The following is a 19,117-nucleotide window of genomic DNA, read 5'->3' on the forward strand; positions in this document are numbered from 1 at the left end:
GGCTGACAGCTTCAACTAGAGCAACGGTTGACACCTGCGCTGATCAAGTCCATCATCCACGGAACGATTCGACAATGTACAAAGCGAGACAGACAACAGTTTCGCTCTCCTGCCATGCTACCTTGGACCGTAGAGAGTGGGCCAGGGGAAAATATATCACTCGAACGCTGGGTGTTTACCTTAGCCAAAGTTTCCAAGTCTGACCCGCCTTACAGACGACGATGCGGTGGTTGCGAGCGAAACCTGAGCGAAACCGTAACGAAATGGAAAACATGGTGGCACAGCCACATCCGTTTTTGGCATTGTCATTCTTTGCCTTAAGGAATTCCATGTAGCCTGGCAACGAAAGGGAGAGCGAGATTCGAGTTATAAAGGCGTCGGACTGCATAAAGGATATTCGATGAAGATAGTATTGGGTTTCACCCTTCTGTATAAGGTGAGTGATTCTAAGTCCAGAAGGAAATTGATTGCCAGAGTAAGAAGAGGGCAGCCGAAAAGGCAGACTATGCAAGATTCCTTTCTATTTTCAACAGCTTCTTGAATGTGGCCATGGTCCAACAAGAGTTGGAAAGAAAAGGAAAGGTCACCGATGCGGTCACATAAGGCCTGAAAATGAATGATAAGATCTAAGACCTCAGGTAAGGACTCAGATCCAGAATCAAACTTACTTCAGTGAGTCAAGACAAGTAGCGAGACCACGAATGTCTGTTCGAAATGGGTGCGTATATTGTAACTGTTCTCAATCATAATTGCCACAGCCATTACCCAAAGAGTACACGAATATTATAACTGGCGATGAAAGGCTGTGATTGCGGGACAATTAATTGACCGCCGTGGTGCAGGCACCGAGACTGGTTACCTCTGGTCGTCTTTGAGGTGTCTGCATCGTCGCCGTCGACTCGAGGTAATGGATACCATCCCCTCCAGGGTATCTTAGCCGCTTGTCAATCTCGATCTACCATCTACCTAGGCTATTGTGTGGTAGGGCGAGATTGACAAGCGACTGAGATTCCTGTGAAAAGGAGTATTCACGAGTCGACAGTCGGAGCTCTGCTAAAACAATGATTCCATGAACCTAGGCAATTCGTGGTTTCGCGTTGAAGCACTGACTCCACCCGGGGGAGCTGATCAGACCTATGCAAGCTCTCGTCCCAGTAGCTCTGGGACTTCCGGTTCATGCTAGCTTACGCTTCACCCTGGCGCACGGTGAAACGTAGGCTCCGGTTCGATGAGGTGGAACCGGGGTGCATACACATGTGGTATTTCATTTTATAGATTTGATCCGCGATAAAATAGACAGAGTTGGCAGAGGGGGGCTTATCTGAGGACACGATGAAAGGCCGAGCGCTTATTCATTCTCGCTTCGCCTTTCATCGTTGCAAGAGCATATCGTCGCATTTCTTTGTCATCCACCCACCCTTCCCATACATTTAGCGCAGTGTACTATACCTGAAGCTCCGGTCTTGCTCCCTTGTTTGTGGTGACTTGCCCACCTATACAGGACCAAGTCCCCAGCCCACCTGTCGGATGGAGGCAAGTACGTGCCTAAATGCTAAGTGCCAAAAAGGTTTTCAGACTGTTCTACTCGGATTCACGAGTTAATTTAACATACCTTGTATAAAGGGCCCCTACTTCACGCCAAAGTAAGTACCCAGGAGGCACCTAACACTCAACTCACAAGTAACCTGTAAGTCTCCGGCTAAAACTTTTCGATATATACGATTGAAAAGATTACTCATTCCGTGCGGGTTTAAATCGTTAGAGCTTAAGCAATGACTCGTTCCCTTGTTACCCTTCTTCTTCTCGGCCTCTCCTGTGTCTCCGGTGGTGAGTGCTTAACTGTCTTTATAATTTCTTGGGTACTCACAACGTTGAAAACTGTAGCTCCTACGGCATCTACATCGCCACAAATTGGAAACCAGCTTTACATGAAGTCTAAACTCGACCGTGACGCTGATCGCAGACCAGGAAGGCTGTCTCAGTGGGCAATACAATTCCACTGTCTAGGACGCTTTGAGTTTCTACAACCTCACCGGCCGATTTGATACACTCCCGCCCGCGGGCAAAGGCGTTCCTGTTAGCTGGGCTGTGATGCGGATTCTACCACAACTTGGAGTGGTCAATACTTCAACAATGGCAGTTTCGAAACAATTCTCACCCAGTAGCTGCTGACCCGCAGCTCTACTCGGGGCGATGCCAGGTTAGCAGTTAGCAGTTGATTTGCCAGAGTAGGAAAACAAACCCCGTGCGCGATCCTGGATTTGCATACAGTGCCTCGATGAATATTTGTCCTTTGCGTGTAACTGCGTGTAAGTTTGTTCGTACTATGTTTCATAGCTTTCTATCTTTAGTCCTCGTGTCTCTGGCCGGTAGTTTTCAGGCCAACAAGATCGTTATTTGCCATTCTTCCGGAAGCCGTAAGCTCATACGAAATAAGAACTCAGTATCTAGTTGGAGAAGAAAAACAAGACCAAAGAGCTTCGTTAATGAACGCTGCTGAAAATCATGGTGGATCCCGAGGAACTCGCGATTTATTCTGCACCAGCCAAAGCTATGAACTAATAAGCCCCGCGAATAGTTCATGTATTTATAATGTTGTCCACACCTAATTTTGTGCAGCTCTTCGTTTGAGCCCCTCTGCCATCGCTTTGACCCCCCATCGTAAGTTCCTTCCCAAAATTCCCCATGCAACACGATAGTTATTGTAGTCCAAGACCGTGACCTCGGCGAAGACGGATCCCGTGTGCAGCAGTCCGACGTTGCCGTCATCTAATGTTGGAGGAAAATGTACAGGGGACAGGTTGATGCGATGTCCGACGGAGAGAGGCGCCGAATTGGGATTGTTCAGGATTATCTGTGAACAAGCGAATGGATCCTGTGGAGAAAAAGTGCGTGATATAATAATTTGTGACTGCGCCTACCATTGCTTGTAGGGGGCAAAGTCCAAGAGGGTTTGCCATACTCTCTCTGGAGGCGGATATAACCATAGAACCGGAAGCGGAAAAAACAGCAGAGGAGATAGGTGGCGGAGTGGAAGCTCCCCAGACCCAAGAGTCAAGACAATGTGAGCGCTCCTGTCAACATGGTGCGTTAGGCGCTCAGAAACAAAAAAGAAGGGAAGGCGCTTGTTTCAATCATTCAACTTCGTACATGGCAACTCCCTCAAGTTCTAGCAATTCTTCCTTAGTAGACCCACGTCTTCGTACTACATTTAATCTTGTCAAATGGGATAAACTCGCTTCACTGGCGTGTACACTTTCTCAACTTCCTCCAGGCAGTTGCCATTGGGGAGAGCAACTCTCAGGAGGATACAATCTCGTCCGTTTCCTCCATCTTCACGACAATCAAGAGTCCATTATCGTCGCTCGTGTACCTCTTCGATCCGAGGACGCCATGAGCGAGGAACACAGCTCTGCGATCTCGAAACGGATTGAGAGTGAAGTGGTGACAATGAAGTACGTTGATACTCGCACCGCTATCCCCATTCCGCATGTGCTTCATTATAATGCTCATGCGAAGGAAGACGTAGGCTCTCCTTATATACTTATGTCCAAAGTCGATGGCGTCCCACTCAGCTCGGTATGGGACGATATGGACGACGATAGACGTCTTATAGTCCTCCGGCAGGTTATTGACATTCTGCTCGAGCTATGGTCGCATAGATTCGACAAAAAAGGCGCCTTATTTGATGAAACTGATGGTAGCTTGTGCATCCGTTCCAGTTCACTATTTGTCAGCCCAGATAACAATGGAACCCGACACCGTCTTCAGACCACATCTTACCTTCATGCTGCCGATTTTTGGTTAGCTTATGCTAACGCTCAGCTTTATGACATAGATGAATCGGATTTTGGCTCTGATATCAAGCCTTTCACCCACTCTCAAGCATGGTTCATGCGTTCTCTCATCCCTGCACTATTTGATCCTTCCATTGATGTCCACGGTTTTCCTCTCTCTCCCGGAGACTTTCACTCACAAAACATCATGATTGCTGATGCCAATTCATCTCATCCCCGAATTACATCCATCATCGACTGGGAGTTTTCAGGCCCGGACTTCGTATCATCTTTCGCGCAATATCCGCTTTTCATTGTAGATCACCCTCATTGGAAAGATGACAATCCTTTGCGTGAAAGGAATATTCGCGATCAGGCCACATTTGACCGGCTCATCCGCGAAGCGGAGCGTAGCCGCAACCCAACCAATGACAACGTGAAGCTTTCGCGCCTCATCTCTGACAGCTACGGCATCTATCTCTTTCAACAAGCAATGTACTACCCAGGGATGTACTCTTCTATGTATCCTCTCCTTTTTGCCCATGTATTTGGTGATGATGATGATGATGATAATTTCTCCACTGATTATTATTGGGCACTGATGGAGAATGGGATTTTAAACAAGGACAAGCAGCGGTTTGATCGAGAGAATGGAGTGTGGATCGAGGCACGCGAAATTTTGGGGGAGGAAGCTTTTAGACCCCATCTGACGAGGACAGAGTTTATAGATCTTATTTTGAAGTTTGAGGATAGATTTGACAATGGGGGAAGTGTGTCTCAATGGCTTGCATCTTTGAAACAAAATGTGATGTAGAAAGGTATACTTGGGTACAAGGTAATTAGCTGAGCCTGCAGCCTCCATTGTAGGAAGCTGACATCCACGAGGTTGATTCGTGTAATCTGCTTCCTTCCTTCCTTCCTATGTGCCAGACCCTTGAAACTTGATTAAACAATTGGAATAGATTGATTTTTATACATCTATCGCCTAGTAGCCACTGCTACAGGCTTGTCTAGTACCGGGTTTTACCCTTCTATTTGGGGATCGTCGAGTTGGTAATACTAAGTGCGGAAGGAAAAGGATTGACGGAACGAGGAGGAGTGCAATCAAACAGGCAGACTCATGATCAAGGATATGTATCACCTTTCGAGAGCTCTCAAGGTTCCTTTCCGTTTTAACCCTGTCCTGCGTTCTCGCTTTTGTTCTTCATTGTGGTCAGGGTCTCGCGAGAGTACCAAGAACAGCGAGGACTTATCCTTTATCTTTAGAAGAATCGGGTTATGTTTTAAAATGAATACCCCGGGCGACTCGCAATTTGAGACATAGTTCTTACAATGGTGAGTCAACACAACTAGTGAGACAGAGTTTGCGCCTTACTTTGTTTACAATCATAATTGACATTACCAGTAAGAAAAGAGTACATGGATATTATAACTGGCGATGAAGGCTACGCTTGCGGACAATTAATAGAACGCCGAGGTGCAGGGTCCGAGACTGGTTAACTCCTGGTCGTTTAGGTCTTCCTGCATCGTCGCCGTCGACTCGAGGGAATGAATACTGTCTTCTCCAGGTGTCTTGGCCACTTGTCAATCTTTGATCTACCATCTACCTAGGCAATTGTGTGGTGGGTCGAGATTGACAAGCTACTGAGATTCCTGTGAAAAGGAGTATTCATGAGTCGACAGGAGCTCTGCTAAAACAATGATTCCACGAACCTAGGCAATTCGTGGTTTCGCGTTGAAGCACTGACTCCACCCGGGGGAACTGATCTGACCAGTACAAGTTCTCGCTCCAGTAGCTCTGGAGCATCCGGTTCATGCCAGCTTACGCTTCACACTAGCGCACGGTGAAGCGCAGGCTCCGGTTCGGTGAGGTGGAACCGGCGTGCATACACATGTGGTATTTTTTTTGTCCACTTGAGTACTAGTCTCGCGGGTCAAAATTATTCACGAGAGGGAAGAAGGGTTCATTCCTTAGCAGAGTGAAGATCAACAGTTAACCAATTCCAGACCCTTCAATATTTTATATCTTACATAACTTCCATCATGCAAAGCGTCCTGCCACGGCTTTCACACGGGTCTAGTATAATCGTGATCAGCCCGTCTGTATCTTGCTCTTTTCTTCCAAGTATCTCATCATGCCTAATTCTGCTATCTATTCATTCAACGCCTTTAAGGCCATTCAAGAACATTATAATCAGAATGCTCCAAGACTAACTGCCGACCAATCCCTAGCGCATCATGAAAATAACATCAAGAAAACAACTGCATCGCCCTTCCTCGCGTTCTCTGGAGGGAACAGGATCAAGGACGTCTGTCGGAAAATTTTGAGCAAAGGACGCGAGCATTTGTCGGAAGCATCTGATATCGATGTATGTACATCATTATCGCCTATATATCCGGCCACCCTTTCAGATGCGCCCTATTTTCAGATACGTAGCTACAGAGGCGTCCGGCTCCAGACTGGTTCTTGACAGACTATTTCCGACAGGATGCGCTGACTAGCTGGTATCGTGGTTCGGCTGCCCCAAATGTTCTCTAAATGAAGGTGAGCTGGATAATCTGTCATGAACGGCACGTCATCAAACAGTCTGAGTTAAGTCCACAACCCTCTAGTCAAGGGTATCCTCGCTTATGTCCTGCTGCATAGAAGGAAGTGCAAAAAGTACCAGGTTGGTTAATCGCCACTCATAGCGTGACTCCTGGCACACGACAGGCAAAGTGTCTCGATTGATATATGAGCAAAAAAGAGACAGAGATGATGCATTGATGCCAGTGGTGGTGGAGGGTGTCGAGAACTATGTGTACGAGTATGTATATATACTATATCTATGAATATATGATAGCGCGTCGGAGGTAGGAACACGTGGGCGTGCGTCCAGCGGAAGGAAGGATTGGCGGAGCGGGGAGGAGGCAGACTCCTTACCAAGAATATTTATCACTTTTCAAGATTTCTTTCTACTTCCACCAGTTTTCGCCCTTTCCACTAATTAAATCTCACATATTGATCCCAATGCATTCTCAGTGCCTAAGGGCCTGCTCTTCAATATGGCCAGGATTTAGTGAGAGTTGTAAATGAGGAGTGAAAACGTGCCCACTGTATAGTGGCGAACATCAGGGAAGGAAGGGATATAAAATTTGAATCCAAGATGGGCTCGTTCATGAAAGAACTGGGTCAATAATGCAGTGTGCCTGAAAACTTATGAATGCTAAGACCTCAGTGAGTCAAGACAAATAGCGAGACCACGAATGTCTGCGTCGAATTGGGCGCGTATATTGTAACTGTCCTCAATCATAATTGCCACAGCCATTACCCAAAGAGTACATGAATATTATAACTGGCGATGAAAGGCTGTGATTGCGGGACAATTAATTGACCGCCGTGGTGCAGGCACCGAGACTGGTTACCTCTGGTCGTCTTTGAGGTGTCTGCATCGTCGCCGTCGACTCGAGGTAATGGATACCATCCCCTCCAGGGTATCTTAGCCACTTGTCAATCTCGATCTACCATCTACCTAGGCTATTGTGTGGTAGGGCGAGATTGACAAGCGACTGAGATTCCTGTGAAAAGGAGTATTCACGAGTCGACAGTCGGAGCTCTGCTAAAACAATGATTCCATGAACCTAGGCAATTCGTGGTTTCGCGTTGAAGCACTGACTCCACCCGGGGGAGCTGATCAGACCTATGCAAGCTCTCGTCCCAGTAGCTCTGGGACTTCCGGTTCATGCTAGCTTACGCTTCACCCTGGCGCACGGTGAAACGTAGGCTCCGGTTCGATGAGGTGGAACCGGCATGCATACACATGTGGTATTTCCTTTTGCATATTTGACTAATTTAATATTCACGAGAGGGAACCAAAGCTACTTGACAAAAGTTCGTCTCTCAACTGAGGTTCTACCAGTGGAAGTCAACAATCAAGAATTGTTAGCAAACCTTGAAGTAAAAACATACTCTTAGAAAGGGCAAGTCTCCCAAGGTCAGAATCTTTACCCTTTGATACTTCCAACTTGAAGCAAAGGCATGCGCATATAATTGGGTTTTACTGCCCAAACCGGCGATAGCTTTGATTCTTTCACACGGATCGAGTATAAGAAGAAGCGTGCGTGAATCAACCGTCCTAATCCGTTCTTGATCTTGTTCTTCTCTCATCCAACTATCTCAGTCATGCGTGATTCTGCCATCTATTCATACAACCCTTTCAAGGCCCTTCAAAATTGCTATATCCTGAACGTTTCAAACCTAACCGCCGCACAATCACTGGCGCACCATGAAATTAGCATTAGGAAAACAATTGCGTCGACCTTCCTCACGTTCTCTGGAGAAACCCGCATTAAGGATGTTTGTCGGAACACTTTGCGCAAAGAACGCGAGCATCTGTCGGAAGCCGACATCGATGTATGTATATTCGTCATTCTCACCTATTCGGCAACCCTTTCGGATGCGCCCTATTTTAGATAGCTACGAATGCATTTGGCTCCAGACTAGTCCTCAACAAAATTTTGCCGACTGGATGCGCTGATCAGCTCACGGCGTGGTTCGGCAGCCCCGAATGTTCACTAATTGAAGGCGAGTTGGAGTCATTGGCACGACGTGTCATGAGTGGCACGGCAAGGGTTTTCAAACAGTGAGATCCCTGTCGTCATTGGTATTCTAAATTCTCGCCTATATTCATGGTGCCCAGGGAGCGGAAGAAAGCGCAAAGAGTTCCAGGTTGGTTGTCCCCACTTAGTGGGCCCTCCACGCGACTTAACTTTCACAGGATCTGGACTCCCTATGGTAATCGCTGGTCCAAAAGACGTCCCGAAATGTACAGACAGAACATCCAGTAGCAGCGGACTAAACGAGGTATCAATTTTCTCACTCGAGTACGCGGACCTTTACTCAGGACTTATCAGAAAGGAAAGCGGCCCTCATCGGGAGATTCGGTTGAAGGCGCAGCAGCGGTGAAGAAAGCAACGGGACTGAAAGGTATCTTTGGCGCTAGTGAGTTCTCTCTGTTCATATTGTCGTCCGGGACTTCATTCCATACACAGGTGAAGCTAAAGGGAATCGGAAGCCGCTCGCTGAACTGCAGAAGGACAAGGTTCATCGTCTTATCTCTCAAGTTCACTATCTTACTGAGCGTCGACCGATAGAATCAGAGTAATGCACCACAGCCGCCTGTTTTCGTTGCCCCACAATCAAATCGTTCTTCCGGCCATCCTCAAGCTCGACCTCTTTCTCGATCTGCACCCAATTCGCACCGTCATGCCATCTACATCGATAACGATGTCTCTGCGAATATTCTTGCTCCACCTCGCCCCGATAACATCACAACTAACGAGGCCGCCCCGAAAAACGTTTCTGGGTCAGACACCGCTCCATCTTCAGTCGCTGCCCAAATGCTTCAACCTAACGCTGTGAACAATGTCGTTGCCCCGCCGCATCCTGGAAGGGTCACTGTACCATCTTCTCTGCGTGCTCCGAACCAAGCTTCTGCTTCTGGCACTCTCAATGTTGAAGAAAAGAAGGGAGAGGCTCAAGTTTCCATGCCAGTCTCTGAGTTTTCCACTACTCTCAAACCTGTCAATGATTCAAAGCCGATTCGTCCCGCGCAAGATAGGTTGTCTCCAAAACTGGCCGACGTCACGACTCTTTGCTCTTCTACTTCTGAGAATGTTATCGCCAAATCGAACCAAGAATCTTCGCCGCAGTCAACGCCGTTTGTTACCGCTTCTTCTTCTGACCTCAACACTGTTAGCGAAGGCAAATCTACTACTATAGTCATCGATGCCGCTTCAGGCGACTCTTCTGTTTCTGAATCTGAGCAAGACAACGCAACCCAGGACTCGTCGACTGCGGAGTCTTCTACAAGCGCGTTCACATTTTCTGACCCCTCGACTATGGCGCGCAACATCTCTTCGTCGAACAACGTTCAACCTCTAGTCTTTAATATCACTTACAATCATACCCATCATCACCACCATGTTCATAACCACTATCACGCGGCCTGAATTCTAGGATCCAGATTTTCCTCATGCGAAATACAATTTTACATCCGACCAATATTAGGCGGAATGACATTTTTACCCTCTTTGTGGGCCGTTTTCCGGTCTACATTCTAGCCCTCGGATTTTCTTGATTATGGAGCAGCAAGCTATAGATGCGTTGTTCGACATGTACTACACTTATACACTTTATCGATTTATTGACCACAGAATCCTAAAACTCAGCTTACTCCTCTACCTAAGTATCATTCGTATTCGCCACTATTGTGGACCTCTGTCTCCTCCAACCATCAACATTTGCCGGGTTCTAAATCCCGAGTGTAGGACTGGTGAGTTTGAGGTAGTGTCAGGATCATTAGAAGGACGGAGGAGAATTTGCGAAAATATGAAACATAGTACATAGATAGATATCTGATCAAGTCGGAATACATAGCCCGGGGAGGAGGGTGCAATGCAGAGAGGAATAAATGGCAGTACAAACTTGAATGCACGATGTGATTGAGGGGCTATGAACGCTGGTAGGGATAGGTAGGGATAGGTCTCAGCATCAAAGAAACAAAATGTGGCAAGAGTGAGTACTATGAGTAGCCACTCGAGCGTTTGAACGGTAGTCCTTTTTTGTCGGCTCCGGCCCTTCGAAAACGCAGAAGGACAAAAATGCAGTATCAAGGAGGTTTAAGTAGCAGGCAATTTGTTCTTGTAAGAGTTGAAATGGTAATTCGCCAAAGCAATTCTCAAGCGGAGTTCGAGGAGTATTTCGTTGACGGTTTGAGTTCATCTTGATGTAGTCGAAGGAAGAAATGCGAGAGAGAGTGATCGCGAAAGTGCCATGTATGGATTCAGAAATTAAAAACGAAGAGTTGAGACTGCGCTTTGACAACCTGTTTAAAGGTTACAGTTCACCTCTACAGCTTTAAAATACGATTAACCTTTTTTTTGGCAATGAGACCAGACCCGGAATATTTTCCCAGCAAGAGCGAGCTAAAATTAGAAGAGCACAGTCAAGTCGTCCTATAGCGTCCTATTCCTATATAGCGTCCTATTCCTAGTTGGGTGGAGGCAAGCACTGCTAGCAGGGAGTTTGAGATAGTAATCAGTCAGCTTGGAGTCATTGCGGGATACGGAACGCTGTCGGATGAGTACCCTCTGGCTAAACACTGGCTAAACGTCTTGGTCAGAAACAGAGAATCAAGCAATGAGTTTGTCAGAGTCAATTCAGTTATAAGATGGCTGACTCATCGGAATCGTCGGCAGAAATACAACGTGTATCGCGTAACCGCGCTTCCGCAGAACAAACCCGCAGACCCCGCAGTCATGGCAGACATTTATAAAGGACCTTGCTTTATTATCTCTGGTCGCTATAGTCCCCCATTTCATTGGAGTTATATAAATATAACCAGTCAAAGCCATCATAACACAAAGAACCCTTTCCGATCCAGCCAAATCCAGAATGCTCGCTTTGTCTCCTGCCCGTGACTTATTCGCTTTATCTTCCTCCACTACAAAGACGCCTTTTTCATTGGACCATCATCATTCTTCCGCTCTCCCCTCCTTCCCTTCATATCGTCAGCCTCCCTTTGTTGAAACGCCATCCCAGCGTCGTGCTCGCGTCGCGTTTTCGCGTAAAGAGGACAACCGACAGGGTGAAGGAAAGATAGTCGAAGAAAGGGTGGAAAGTTGGGTTCGAGAGCAGGTCCAACAGAGTACTTTCATGGTTACCGCAGCTGCTAGAATGTCGTCCGAGAATGACAAAGCAGGCAAGGGTCGTATGAGAATCCTTAATCGTCGACAAGGAGGCGCTCCTACTCTCAAGCCTGTGCCCGACGAAGTAGTGCTTCGTCGCATGCTCAAAGACTCATCTAATCTCCTTTCCTCTATTACGGAGGAAGAAGATGAAGAGCCATATATCCTTTACTCGACTCCCTTACCGCGATATTCCACATATCCCACTCCAGCTCCGTACTATAACAGCAGTCCACCGTCTCCGACTAGATCATCCCCGATTCGATCGTCTCCTCGCAGTCCTGCTACCAGCCCTGCTACCAGCCCAACCAAACCATCGCACCAGCGCCGGTTCTCTGACTTGCAAGCCATACCAGAAGGCTTAGAGGAGTAGACCCGATCTGGACCTTTATTTCTCGGTCGTCGAGATTTCCAACAACACCATGCATCCCAGTCTCATTATACTGTCGGTGCAATCCAAGCCGGACACGCTTTCTTGTTGCAGAATCGCTCATGATGAGTGTTTAAACGTCTATAACATAAACGTCCTTGTGCATTGAATAGCATTGCCTGCTATGCCAACTCTGCATCTTTCTTTGCGTCCTACCCTTCGCAGTTAGATGATGCTTCCTTTATGGCCACGTGAAGACGGCTCTTCGTTGCTATTTAGCCTCCCTAGCTTTTTTATTGAAATTATTCACTTTGATTGCTCGTGGCTTCGAAATTCCCAATATCATGGTTACTTTACATAGACTTCTCGCTCCATTGTCCATGTCGCTCACATTGAATGCACAATTGTACTCAACTCGAATATAACGAATTGTCCTTGTCCATCATATCCGGTTCACTACCCTCCATCTGAGTATTCTCTGTTCTCCAAAATTCGAATTTATCCAGTCCCAATTCTCCAAGTAAAGCGCCTGACATCGCAATGAAAACCACCGCACCGGCCAAAAGTCCAACACAAATTAGGAACGAGACTCTGTATGTTGGGCCATATACGGCTATATACACGGATGGAAGAAAGGAAACATCCAAATCGAGTCAACGGTCTTCGTCCAAGAGTCACGAAAATTTGAATGCTCACATAAAAACACTTGTGGTCCAAGAATGCCAGAAAACTGCGCGACAGCATTCGTTATACCGATCGCGATTCCAGCTGCGGTAGTCCCATGAGCTGCTTTGACTCGGTTGGGCCATAAAATCGGGTACACAGAGCCAGCTGTTGCTGTTGAGACGAGTAGAGCGAGATACCGGACAACGACGACCTATATGTAGAACGAGGAAAAATGCGTGAACAAAGAGTCAATAATCAAGTTCCCCCTGATCACGAAAGCAATGATATAGGTTGAAAATACTTACGTCGACTGTTAGAAGTAGAACGTAACAGATGATGTTCACAATTTCCACTACAACGCATGCAAACCCAGAGGTAGTACCGTTAGCGTTAGTGTCAGAAAGGATTGGAAAGTACTCACGTCCCATAGCAACCCAGTACGGATTCCATTTTCTCATTTGAACCAACCACCCTAGTACGTTCAACAGAACAAACGTAGCAAGCGAAGGTGGCATGGAAAGTACGTTGCTCAGTGCCGTTGTGGTGAAGCCTGCCCAGAGTATCGAGTAAGAAAACACTCCGTATTGGAACAGAACAGGACAGCATAGAGAATTTTGAAAATAAACCGCAAACCGTACCAAGATCGTATATAACCGTGGGCAAGACATAGGACAAACCAAATCCTCCAATCGCATGACAAAACCACGTCGCAGAAAAAGTCCAAAACGTCGGATCCGCTAATAATCGAAGAACTTGGTCTTTATCCCACGTCTTAGCCATCTTTGAAGGGGCGCCATTTGAGAGTCTTTGAATGATCACATCCCGTTCGCGATGGTGTAGAAATTTCGCTGTCTGGGGGAAGTCCGGAAGGATGAAGAACGTGGTGATGCCCATTAGGATTGCTGGAATGCCCTCTACAACACAAATAGCATCAAAAGGGGCGAGTAAGTTTCGAGGGAATTTCAAAAGAATTTTTCAGTTAGTTAGGTGCTTACCGATGATAAAAAGCCACCTCCAGCCAGGTAGTACCCCATTGGCAAAAGATACCGCGAACGCGAGGAATCCTCCGACGAAGCCGCTGACTTGACCAAACGAATAGAATACAGCTACTCGCAATGCAAGTTCCTCTGGTTTGAACCAAAATGCGAGATAGTATATAACGCCAGGATAGTATCCTGCTTCGGCAGCACCGAGCACTTAGTACGATTGAGTGTGATGGATGGATGAATAGATTGGACAAGTTGAGTTGATCAGTATGCATATTCCCTGGACTGAAAAGAGAAGAACACTCACAAACCCTAGTCGATATCAAGCCAGCATAGTTCTGCACAGCGGCGATGCAACAGACGATGATCCCCCAGGTAACCATGATTCGTCCAATCCAAAAGCTTGGCCTAAGGATAGTAAAACCTCGTTAGAGCGTCCAGCTAACGACACCAATCAACGGTGACATCTCGAAAGAAGTCCTGAATCTCAATAAAGCAAGACTGGGGACTCACGTCGTGCTTTTGATAAACATAGTAGAGATCGGCTCTAAAAATCCATACGGATAATAGAAACACGCAATGGCCCAAGCCCAATTCTGCGCCGTCAACTTGAGCTGAGTTTTGATATCGTCACCCTGTTCTTCATTCAGGATGGCGGCGTTGGATATATTATTCACGTCGATACGCATGACAAGGTAAGTTATACAGAGCCAAGGTAGAATTCGTTTATCTATACGGCGTTATGTAGTCAATTATAGAGTATAGTTCTGAGGGTAAGTGTACGACGTACCTATCTTTCGATGAATTTTACGCAGCTCCTCTTGGGATACTACTATTACTTCATCTTCCAGAGCCTGCGGCTGTTCCGATTTCGGTGAGATGCCGAGGTCTGACTTGCTGTTTCCAACGACGTCGCCACTTATTCGTTCGAAACTAGAGCGTTTCTCCATCGTAGAAGATGTGGGAGGTGCAGTAGATAGTGATCCTTGCGACATGACAAGCTTGGAAGAAGTCGTCTAACCTTCTTCCGAATATCCCAAGGCATCTATCCCTCTTGATATAAAGATAAGGCAGTATTAGGAAAGTCGTCTGACGAAGCATCCATATCGTCTCATATTGTCAACGAAGCACGATTTTTCGAATATCAAAACCGTCAGAGTCAAGACATGAAACCGAGGGTGTATTGGTTGGAGTGTCGGCGGCCTATGGCGCGTAACAACGCGCTGAGAACAAAGATAACCAGGAGATCCACCCCAGCTTGATCAAGGGGAGGAAATCAAAAGTTTAACTTATAAGCGCCCACGGCCGGGCCGTTACAAGTTCGGTTCTGGGCACCCTGAGCGCTTGCGCTTATGGGTTATAACTACCTTTCGAGTTCGCACTGCGTCAAGCTTTCCTTCCACAGTTTCGCTGACTGCTCTGACTTACATAGTGGTCTAATCCCTGCCCACCTACGAACCAAGTGGATTTCGAAAAATCATTCTTATCTAAATTGCATCCCGAGCAAACCATCTTGCGTTGTCCTGACGTGATTAGGTCTCATAGGTATAGTTCCCATGAACATGGCTTCTATGTCCTCATACTTGCAGAGATGGTGTGAATCTTTCCCCATAACTATCCGCAGTTCCGTGTCTAATATCGAAACTTGGGAGCTTTAGGGGTCACAAGCTCTCTGCTACTACAAATACTCTTCGCAATAGAATGGATTTTATACGTACGATTTTGGGTCCAAGGCTCTCGTTCCTTCCCGAACTTCCGTGGAATTACCTCCAATTATGCCCGCTCTCGTCAACAGTAATCCACCGCCGCCCTTGGTATCATGGTCTGAGCACCCGGTGACGACTGAACCTCTTGACTGGGCGCCTCTAGTGATCATCGATCTAGCCAAGTTCGACCAACCCGGTGGAAAGCAAGAGCTCGCGAATGAGCTCAAAGATGCTGTCAAGCTTTGGGGCTTCTGGACGGTTATTAACACTGGCATATCTCAAGAACAACTCGATCGACAACTCGATATTGGTAACACGTTTTTCAAGCAACCGTTAGCGGAGAAGAAGAAAGTTGCTTGTAATTTTTCTGAGGGAAAGCAAGTCTTCCTTTTGGGTGTTTCGCTCGTATTCCAAATTTGCTTATGTTTTGACCCCTTCATGAAGTTACTTTGGATACCGGGAGCCCTATCGACTCGTTGGCAAATCTGATGTCAAGGAAAATATGGAAATGGTACTCAGTATCTGCCTTCTCTCGTTTTCAGTTCCAAACTTAACAATGTCACTAGTTGAATCTCCCGAAATACACCCCCCATTACGAGTCTTATCCACGCCACGATTTTATTCAGGCCTACAAGAATGAAATACAACCCTTCCATCGGCTTGTATGGGACAATGTTATTCGCAAATTGTTCATCTTGTTTGCCATCATCCTCGAGCTTCCGGAGGATTATTTTGTTCAGAGACATGATTATGACAAGCCTTCTGAAGATCACCTCCGTTATGTATGTGAATGTTTCCTTTCTTCGTGAAATAGTGCCAAGTTTGAATTCGGAACAGATGATTTACCACCCTAGGCCCGCTGAAGATGATGCGAAGATTGGAGGCCAATGGAGTGCCGGGCATACTGGTCTGTGAGATCCTTTCTTCGTCTATCACGAGTTCTCATAACTAGTTTACTTGTATCTAACAGACTTTGGTAAGGTCACGGTATCTCGTATTATCGGAAACCGTTACAGTACCCTAACCAATTACCACCATTTCAGGTTCCATGACACTTTTATTCTCTCAATCCGTAGCAGCGTATGTTGCTTCTTTCGCTTTCCATGCCGCTCGTCGCCTTAATCCGTGGTATTACTGACAGACTCCAAATACGAACCCCGAACAACGAATGGAAATGGGTCAAACACATCCCAGGTGGTATAACCTGCAACGCAGCCGATACTTTATCGTTCCTTACCAAGGTATCTCACACTGGAAGTCAACTATGTCAATATCGTCCTTGCTCATATCAATTAATTCGACAGGGATACATTAAAAGCACGGTCCACCGCGTAATGCGCCCACCACCTGACCAAGCGAATCTCGAAAGGTTGGGTCTCTTCTACTTCGTGCGCCCAGGCGACGACGTTCCAATGGTCCCTGCCCCGAGCCCTGTTCTTATTCGTGAAGGCTATCTTTCTGAAGACGAGGCAAAACTTGCTTCGGAAGGACAAATTTCAGATGCCGTGAAAGGTTTTGGTGTGTATTCAATGAAGGATACACATACATTCATATGCTAAATCTAAAATATGACTCACATTCTGTTTATAGAATATGTTCGTGCACGGGTCAAGAACGTCCATACTCGCAACACTCGACATGTGCATGACGGTCGTGGCATGAAAGAGGTTTTCCGTCTCAAGAACCTTGAAGTTCCGGATTTTTATGTATAAAAATAAGATATATGCGATGTTATTACATGGGCAAGTCCTGAGTCTGTGCATATACTTACGGTGTGATACATACGAGTTTGCTGTAACTGATGTACATTTCGTTCATGTAGTATGTAGTCGGATTTCATTTCTCCAACAGGGAAATTTGGGACTCCGAGTCGGAGATGGATACTAAGTGATCATCCTCAATCATCGCCTGAATCGTCTAGGTCAATCTCGTCGGCATTGCATGCTCTAAATCATACTCACAAAAGCGATAATGTCAAATCACCATGCACCCGGGCCTTTATCTCGACAGCCACGTCCAGGTTCAAGTCGAGCTGCAATTTCAAAGGCTTATCGCCCCCTCCCCCTCCATCCTCATCGTCGCCGCCTTTCTGAGGTGGTTGTAGAGGTTGTTGCTGTTGAAGAGGAGGAGCTTGTTTTCTAGACTGTCCATCATTTCCCACACCTGAACGCTGAAGAGCGCGTTTGTTGTTATCAGTTTCATTTATTCCCAGTAGCCCATCCCCCCGATTAGGACGTTTCCGGTCTCCACGCTGGCGAGGACAGAAGATTGTCGTTGTTGGCGAATGGGGTGGGGTGAAAAAGACATATTGCTTTAATTCATAACCCCCGGAAGATGGGGTAAAGGATAGGTAAGCTTGGGCTTGTGTCAGAGATCCTATGTAGTGCCCAACTGCAGCTCAGTGCTCCAAGGATGAGATCATTGGTTAGCTATAGATTCATATGGGCGGGTCAACAACATCCCTCTAATTACTTACTACTCACAGGAGAAGCACACTCTGACGTCATAAACTCGATCCTATCTTCGAGCCACCTCAGAATAAAAATGAAAGTTTACCCCACCTGTGATCAACTTTTTTTAGGTGAGGACAATGAGGCCAAAGCGGTAAATATCAAGCCTCTTGTGGGAAACCCAAGTACGTAATACTAGTTTTTTTTTGCCCCAAGGGCTGGGCGCAAGTAATTTAGCTGCACCCACTACGTTCTGAACTCGGAGTAATTTAAAATGACCGAGTTTGTATGCATGTGCCATGTGCATGAACACCCAGTCCTCACGCAATGCGAAATCAACTTGTTTCATTGGCAGAAATTGTCGAGAAATGGGTTCCACATAACTTTGGGTTCCACAAAACTGAGATGAGGGAATGGTATGTTCATCCAAAAAAGACATACCATTATACACGTCGTCGCACAAGGAAAGGATACTGAGTAGATTAACGGAATTATATGCATCTATATATGATAGCTATGGCCGCTGTAAGGTAGACGACGTCCACATAAATCAAAAAAAATACATACAACCTAAGCCCTAGATCAAACCTATATGATATACTTACAAGATACAACGATGGTAGAGATGAAGATACATTCGTGATCAAAGTTCATGTAACATATAATGAGTCCTAGAGTTGTAGTGACTCATCGTCTGAAGAAAAATGTCGGTTCCATAGCGCACAATATCAAAGTTACCACTTACAAAAGCGACAATGTCAGATCACCATGCACGCGCGCTTTTATTTCAACCGCTACATCCAAGTTCAAATCTAGCCGCAATCTCAAAGGCTTATCGCCTGAGCCCCCTCCGTCCTCATCTTCGCCAGTTTTCTTGGGTGGTGGCTGAGGTTGTTGTTGAGGAGGCTGCTGTCTAGGCTGCCCATCATTTCCTCCTGGACGCTGGATAGCGCCTTTGTCAGCTTCATCTATTCCCGGCAGCCCATTTCCTCTATTGGGTCGTTTTCGCTCTCCACGTTGTCCGAGTCGTGGGCCAGAACTAGTGCTACGGGACCGAGAACGGGAGTGGACTGAACTCTGACGCTGTCGTTGTTGCTGTCGAGCAGGATTGGGTGAGGAAGACATTGCTAAATTTGGATTTCCCGTAGAATGAGGGAAGGATGGGAATTTTTTAGTTCGTGGCACAGGTCCTATGTATGTTTGTGTTGCTCCAAGGATGAGATCATCGAAACGACGTCATGAAAGCACGTAACTAATTACAGAGACTCATTTCCTGGTAGCAAGTAATTCTGGGCATTTAACTATATAGGGAGTAGGGCATGCCGTAGTAAAATTCAAAGAAGAGTTGCCTGTGGTGGTTGAATTTCTTTTCAAGCAAGGGCAAAGCGGTACATATCAAACCTTATTTGGCTAAGTCTTACTTGCTTGATCCAGT

At 46.4% G+C, this 19,117-nt stretch overlaps 7 protein-coding genes across 7 annotated transcripts; 4 read left to right on the top strand and 3 right to left on the bottom strand.

Moving 5' to 3' along the window:
* Nucleotides 1–3,112: 3,112 nt before the first annotated feature.
* C8R40DRAFT_1116473 (uncharacterized protein) lies at nt 3,113–4,701 on the top strand. Its single transcript, XM_046228614.1, has one exon. The coding sequence runs from the start codon at nt 3,151–3,153 to the stop codon at nt 4,588–4,590; it is 1,440 nt and encodes a 479-aa protein (XP_046083754.1). The 5' UTR covers nt 3,113–3,150; the 3' UTR covers nt 4,591–4,701.
* A 3,202-nt stretch (nt 4,702–7,903) lies between these two features.
* Nucleotides 7,904–8,278, bottom strand: C8R40DRAFT_479288 (uncharacterized protein). The gene has a single exon (XM_046235191.1). It carries the CDS (start codon nt 8,184–8,186, stop codon nt 7,992–7,994), a length of 195 nt encoding a protein of 64 aa, XP_046083755.1. The 5' UTR covers nt 8,187–8,278; the 3' UTR covers nt 7,904–7,991.
* Nucleotides 8,279–8,334: 56 nt separating this feature from the next.
* C8R40DRAFT_479281 (uncharacterized protein) lies at nt 8,335–10,038 on the top strand. The gene is made up of 5 exons (XM_046235190.1): nt 8,335–8,484; nt 8,534–8,619; nt 8,670–8,757; nt 8,808–8,857; nt 8,910–10,038. The coding sequence occupies exons 1-5, from the start codon at nt 8,445–8,447 to the stop codon at nt 9,765–9,767; spliced, it is 1,122 nt and encodes a 373-aa protein (XP_046083756.1). The 5' UTR covers nt 8,335–8,444; the 3' UTR covers nt 9,768–10,038.
* Nucleotides 10,039–11,211: 1,173 nt separating this feature from the next.
* On the top strand, nt 11,212–11,877 carry C8R40DRAFT_1071590 (uncharacterized protein; the record flags this gene model as incomplete). Its single annotated transcript, XM_046226348.1, has 1 exon — nt 11,212–11,877. One exon carries the CDS (start codon nt 11,212–11,214, stop codon nt 11,875–11,877), a length of 666 nt encoding a protein of 221 aa, XP_046083757.1.
* A 407-nt stretch (nt 11,878–12,284) lies between these two features.
* Nucleotides 12,285–14,803, bottom strand: C8R40DRAFT_1255145 (high-affinity nicotinic acid transporter; the record flags this gene model as incomplete). The annotated part of the gene is made up of 9 exons (XM_046233754.1): nt 14,317–14,803; nt 14,040–14,256; nt 13,834–13,934; nt 13,536–13,736; nt 13,179–13,454; nt 12,962–13,090; nt 12,846–12,892; nt 12,571–12,751; nt 12,285–12,487 (listed from the first exon to the last, which is right to left on the bottom strand). The coding sequence occupies exons 1-9, from the start codon at nt 14,519–14,521 to the stop codon at nt 12,285–12,287; spliced, it is 1,560 nt and encodes a 519-aa protein (XP_046083758.1). The 5' UTR covers nt 14,522–14,803.
* A 299-nt stretch (nt 14,804–15,102) lies between these two features.
* On the top strand, nt 15,103–17,140 carry C8R40DRAFT_479326 (gibberellin 2-oxidase). The gene is made up of 10 exons (XM_046235192.1): nt 15,103–15,120; nt 15,185–15,609; nt 15,677–15,743; nt 15,799–16,014; nt 16,070–16,139; nt 16,203–16,208; nt 16,276–16,312; nt 16,374–16,473; nt 16,537–16,750; nt 16,823–17,140. The coding sequence occupies exons 2-10, from the start codon at nt 15,302–15,304 to the stop codon at nt 16,942–16,944; spliced, it is 1,140 nt and encodes a 379-aa protein (XP_046083759.1). The 5' UTR covers nt 15,103–15,120; nt 15,185–15,301; the 3' UTR covers nt 16,945–17,140.
* A 1,064-nt stretch (nt 17,141–18,204) lies between these two features.
* C8R40DRAFT_1116485 (uncharacterized protein) lies at nt 18,205–19,033 on the bottom strand. Its single transcript, XM_046228615.1, has 2 exons — nt 18,428–19,033; nt 18,205–18,376 (listed from the first exon to the last, which is right to left on the bottom strand). The coding sequence occupies exons 1-2, from the start codon at nt 18,805–18,807 to the stop codon at nt 18,370–18,372; spliced, it is 387 nt and encodes a 128-aa protein (XP_046083760.1). The 5' UTR covers nt 18,808–19,033; the 3' UTR covers nt 18,205–18,369.
* Between the last annotated feature and the right edge of the window lie 84 nt (nt 19,034–19,117).

Source organism: Lentinula edodes (assembly GCF_021015755.1).
Source record: "Lentinula edodes strain Le(Bin) 0899 ss11 chromosome Unknown C8R40scaffold_30, whole genome shotgun sequence".
NCBI classification, from domain to species: domain Eukaryota; kingdom Fungi; phylum Basidiomycota; class Agaricomycetes; order Agaricales; family Omphalotaceae; genus Lentinula; species Lentinula edodes.

Coding starts and splice junctions, on each gene's coding strand:
- C8R40DRAFT_1116473 (XM_046228614.1), top strand. CDS start 3,151: ATGGCAACTCCCTCAAGTTCTAGCAATTCTTCCTTAGTAGACCCACGT.
- C8R40DRAFT_479288 (XM_046235191.1), bottom strand. CDS start 8,186: ATGACGAATATACATACATCGATGTCGGCTTCCGACAGATGCTCGCGT.
- C8R40DRAFT_479281 (XM_046235190.1), top strand. CDS start 8,445: ATGGTGCCCAGGGAGCGGAAGAAAGCGCAAAGAGTTCCAG. Junction 8,485..8,533: donor GAAAGCGCAAAGAGTTCCAG/GTTGGTTGTCCC, acceptor TAACTTTCACAG/GATCTGGACTCCCTATGGTA. Junction 8,858..8,909: donor CTGAACTGCAGAAGGACAAG/GTTCATCGTCTT, acceptor GTCGACCGATAG/AATCAGAGTAATGCACCACA.
- C8R40DRAFT_479326 (XM_046235192.1), top strand. CDS start 15,302: ATGCCCGCTCTCGTCAACAGTAATCCACCGCCGCCCTTGGTATCATGG. Junction 16,015..16,069: donor CTGAAGATCACCTCCGTTAT/GTATGTGAATGT, acceptor AATTCGGAACAG/ATGATTTACCACCCTAGGCC. Junction 16,313..16,373: donor TTCTCTCAATCCGTAGCAGC/GTATGTTGCTTC, acceptor TATTACTGACAG/ACTCCAAATACGAACCCCGA.
- C8R40DRAFT_1116485 (XM_046228615.1), bottom strand. CDS start 18,807: ATGTCTTCCTCACCCAATCCTGCTCGACAGCAACAACGACAGCGTCAG.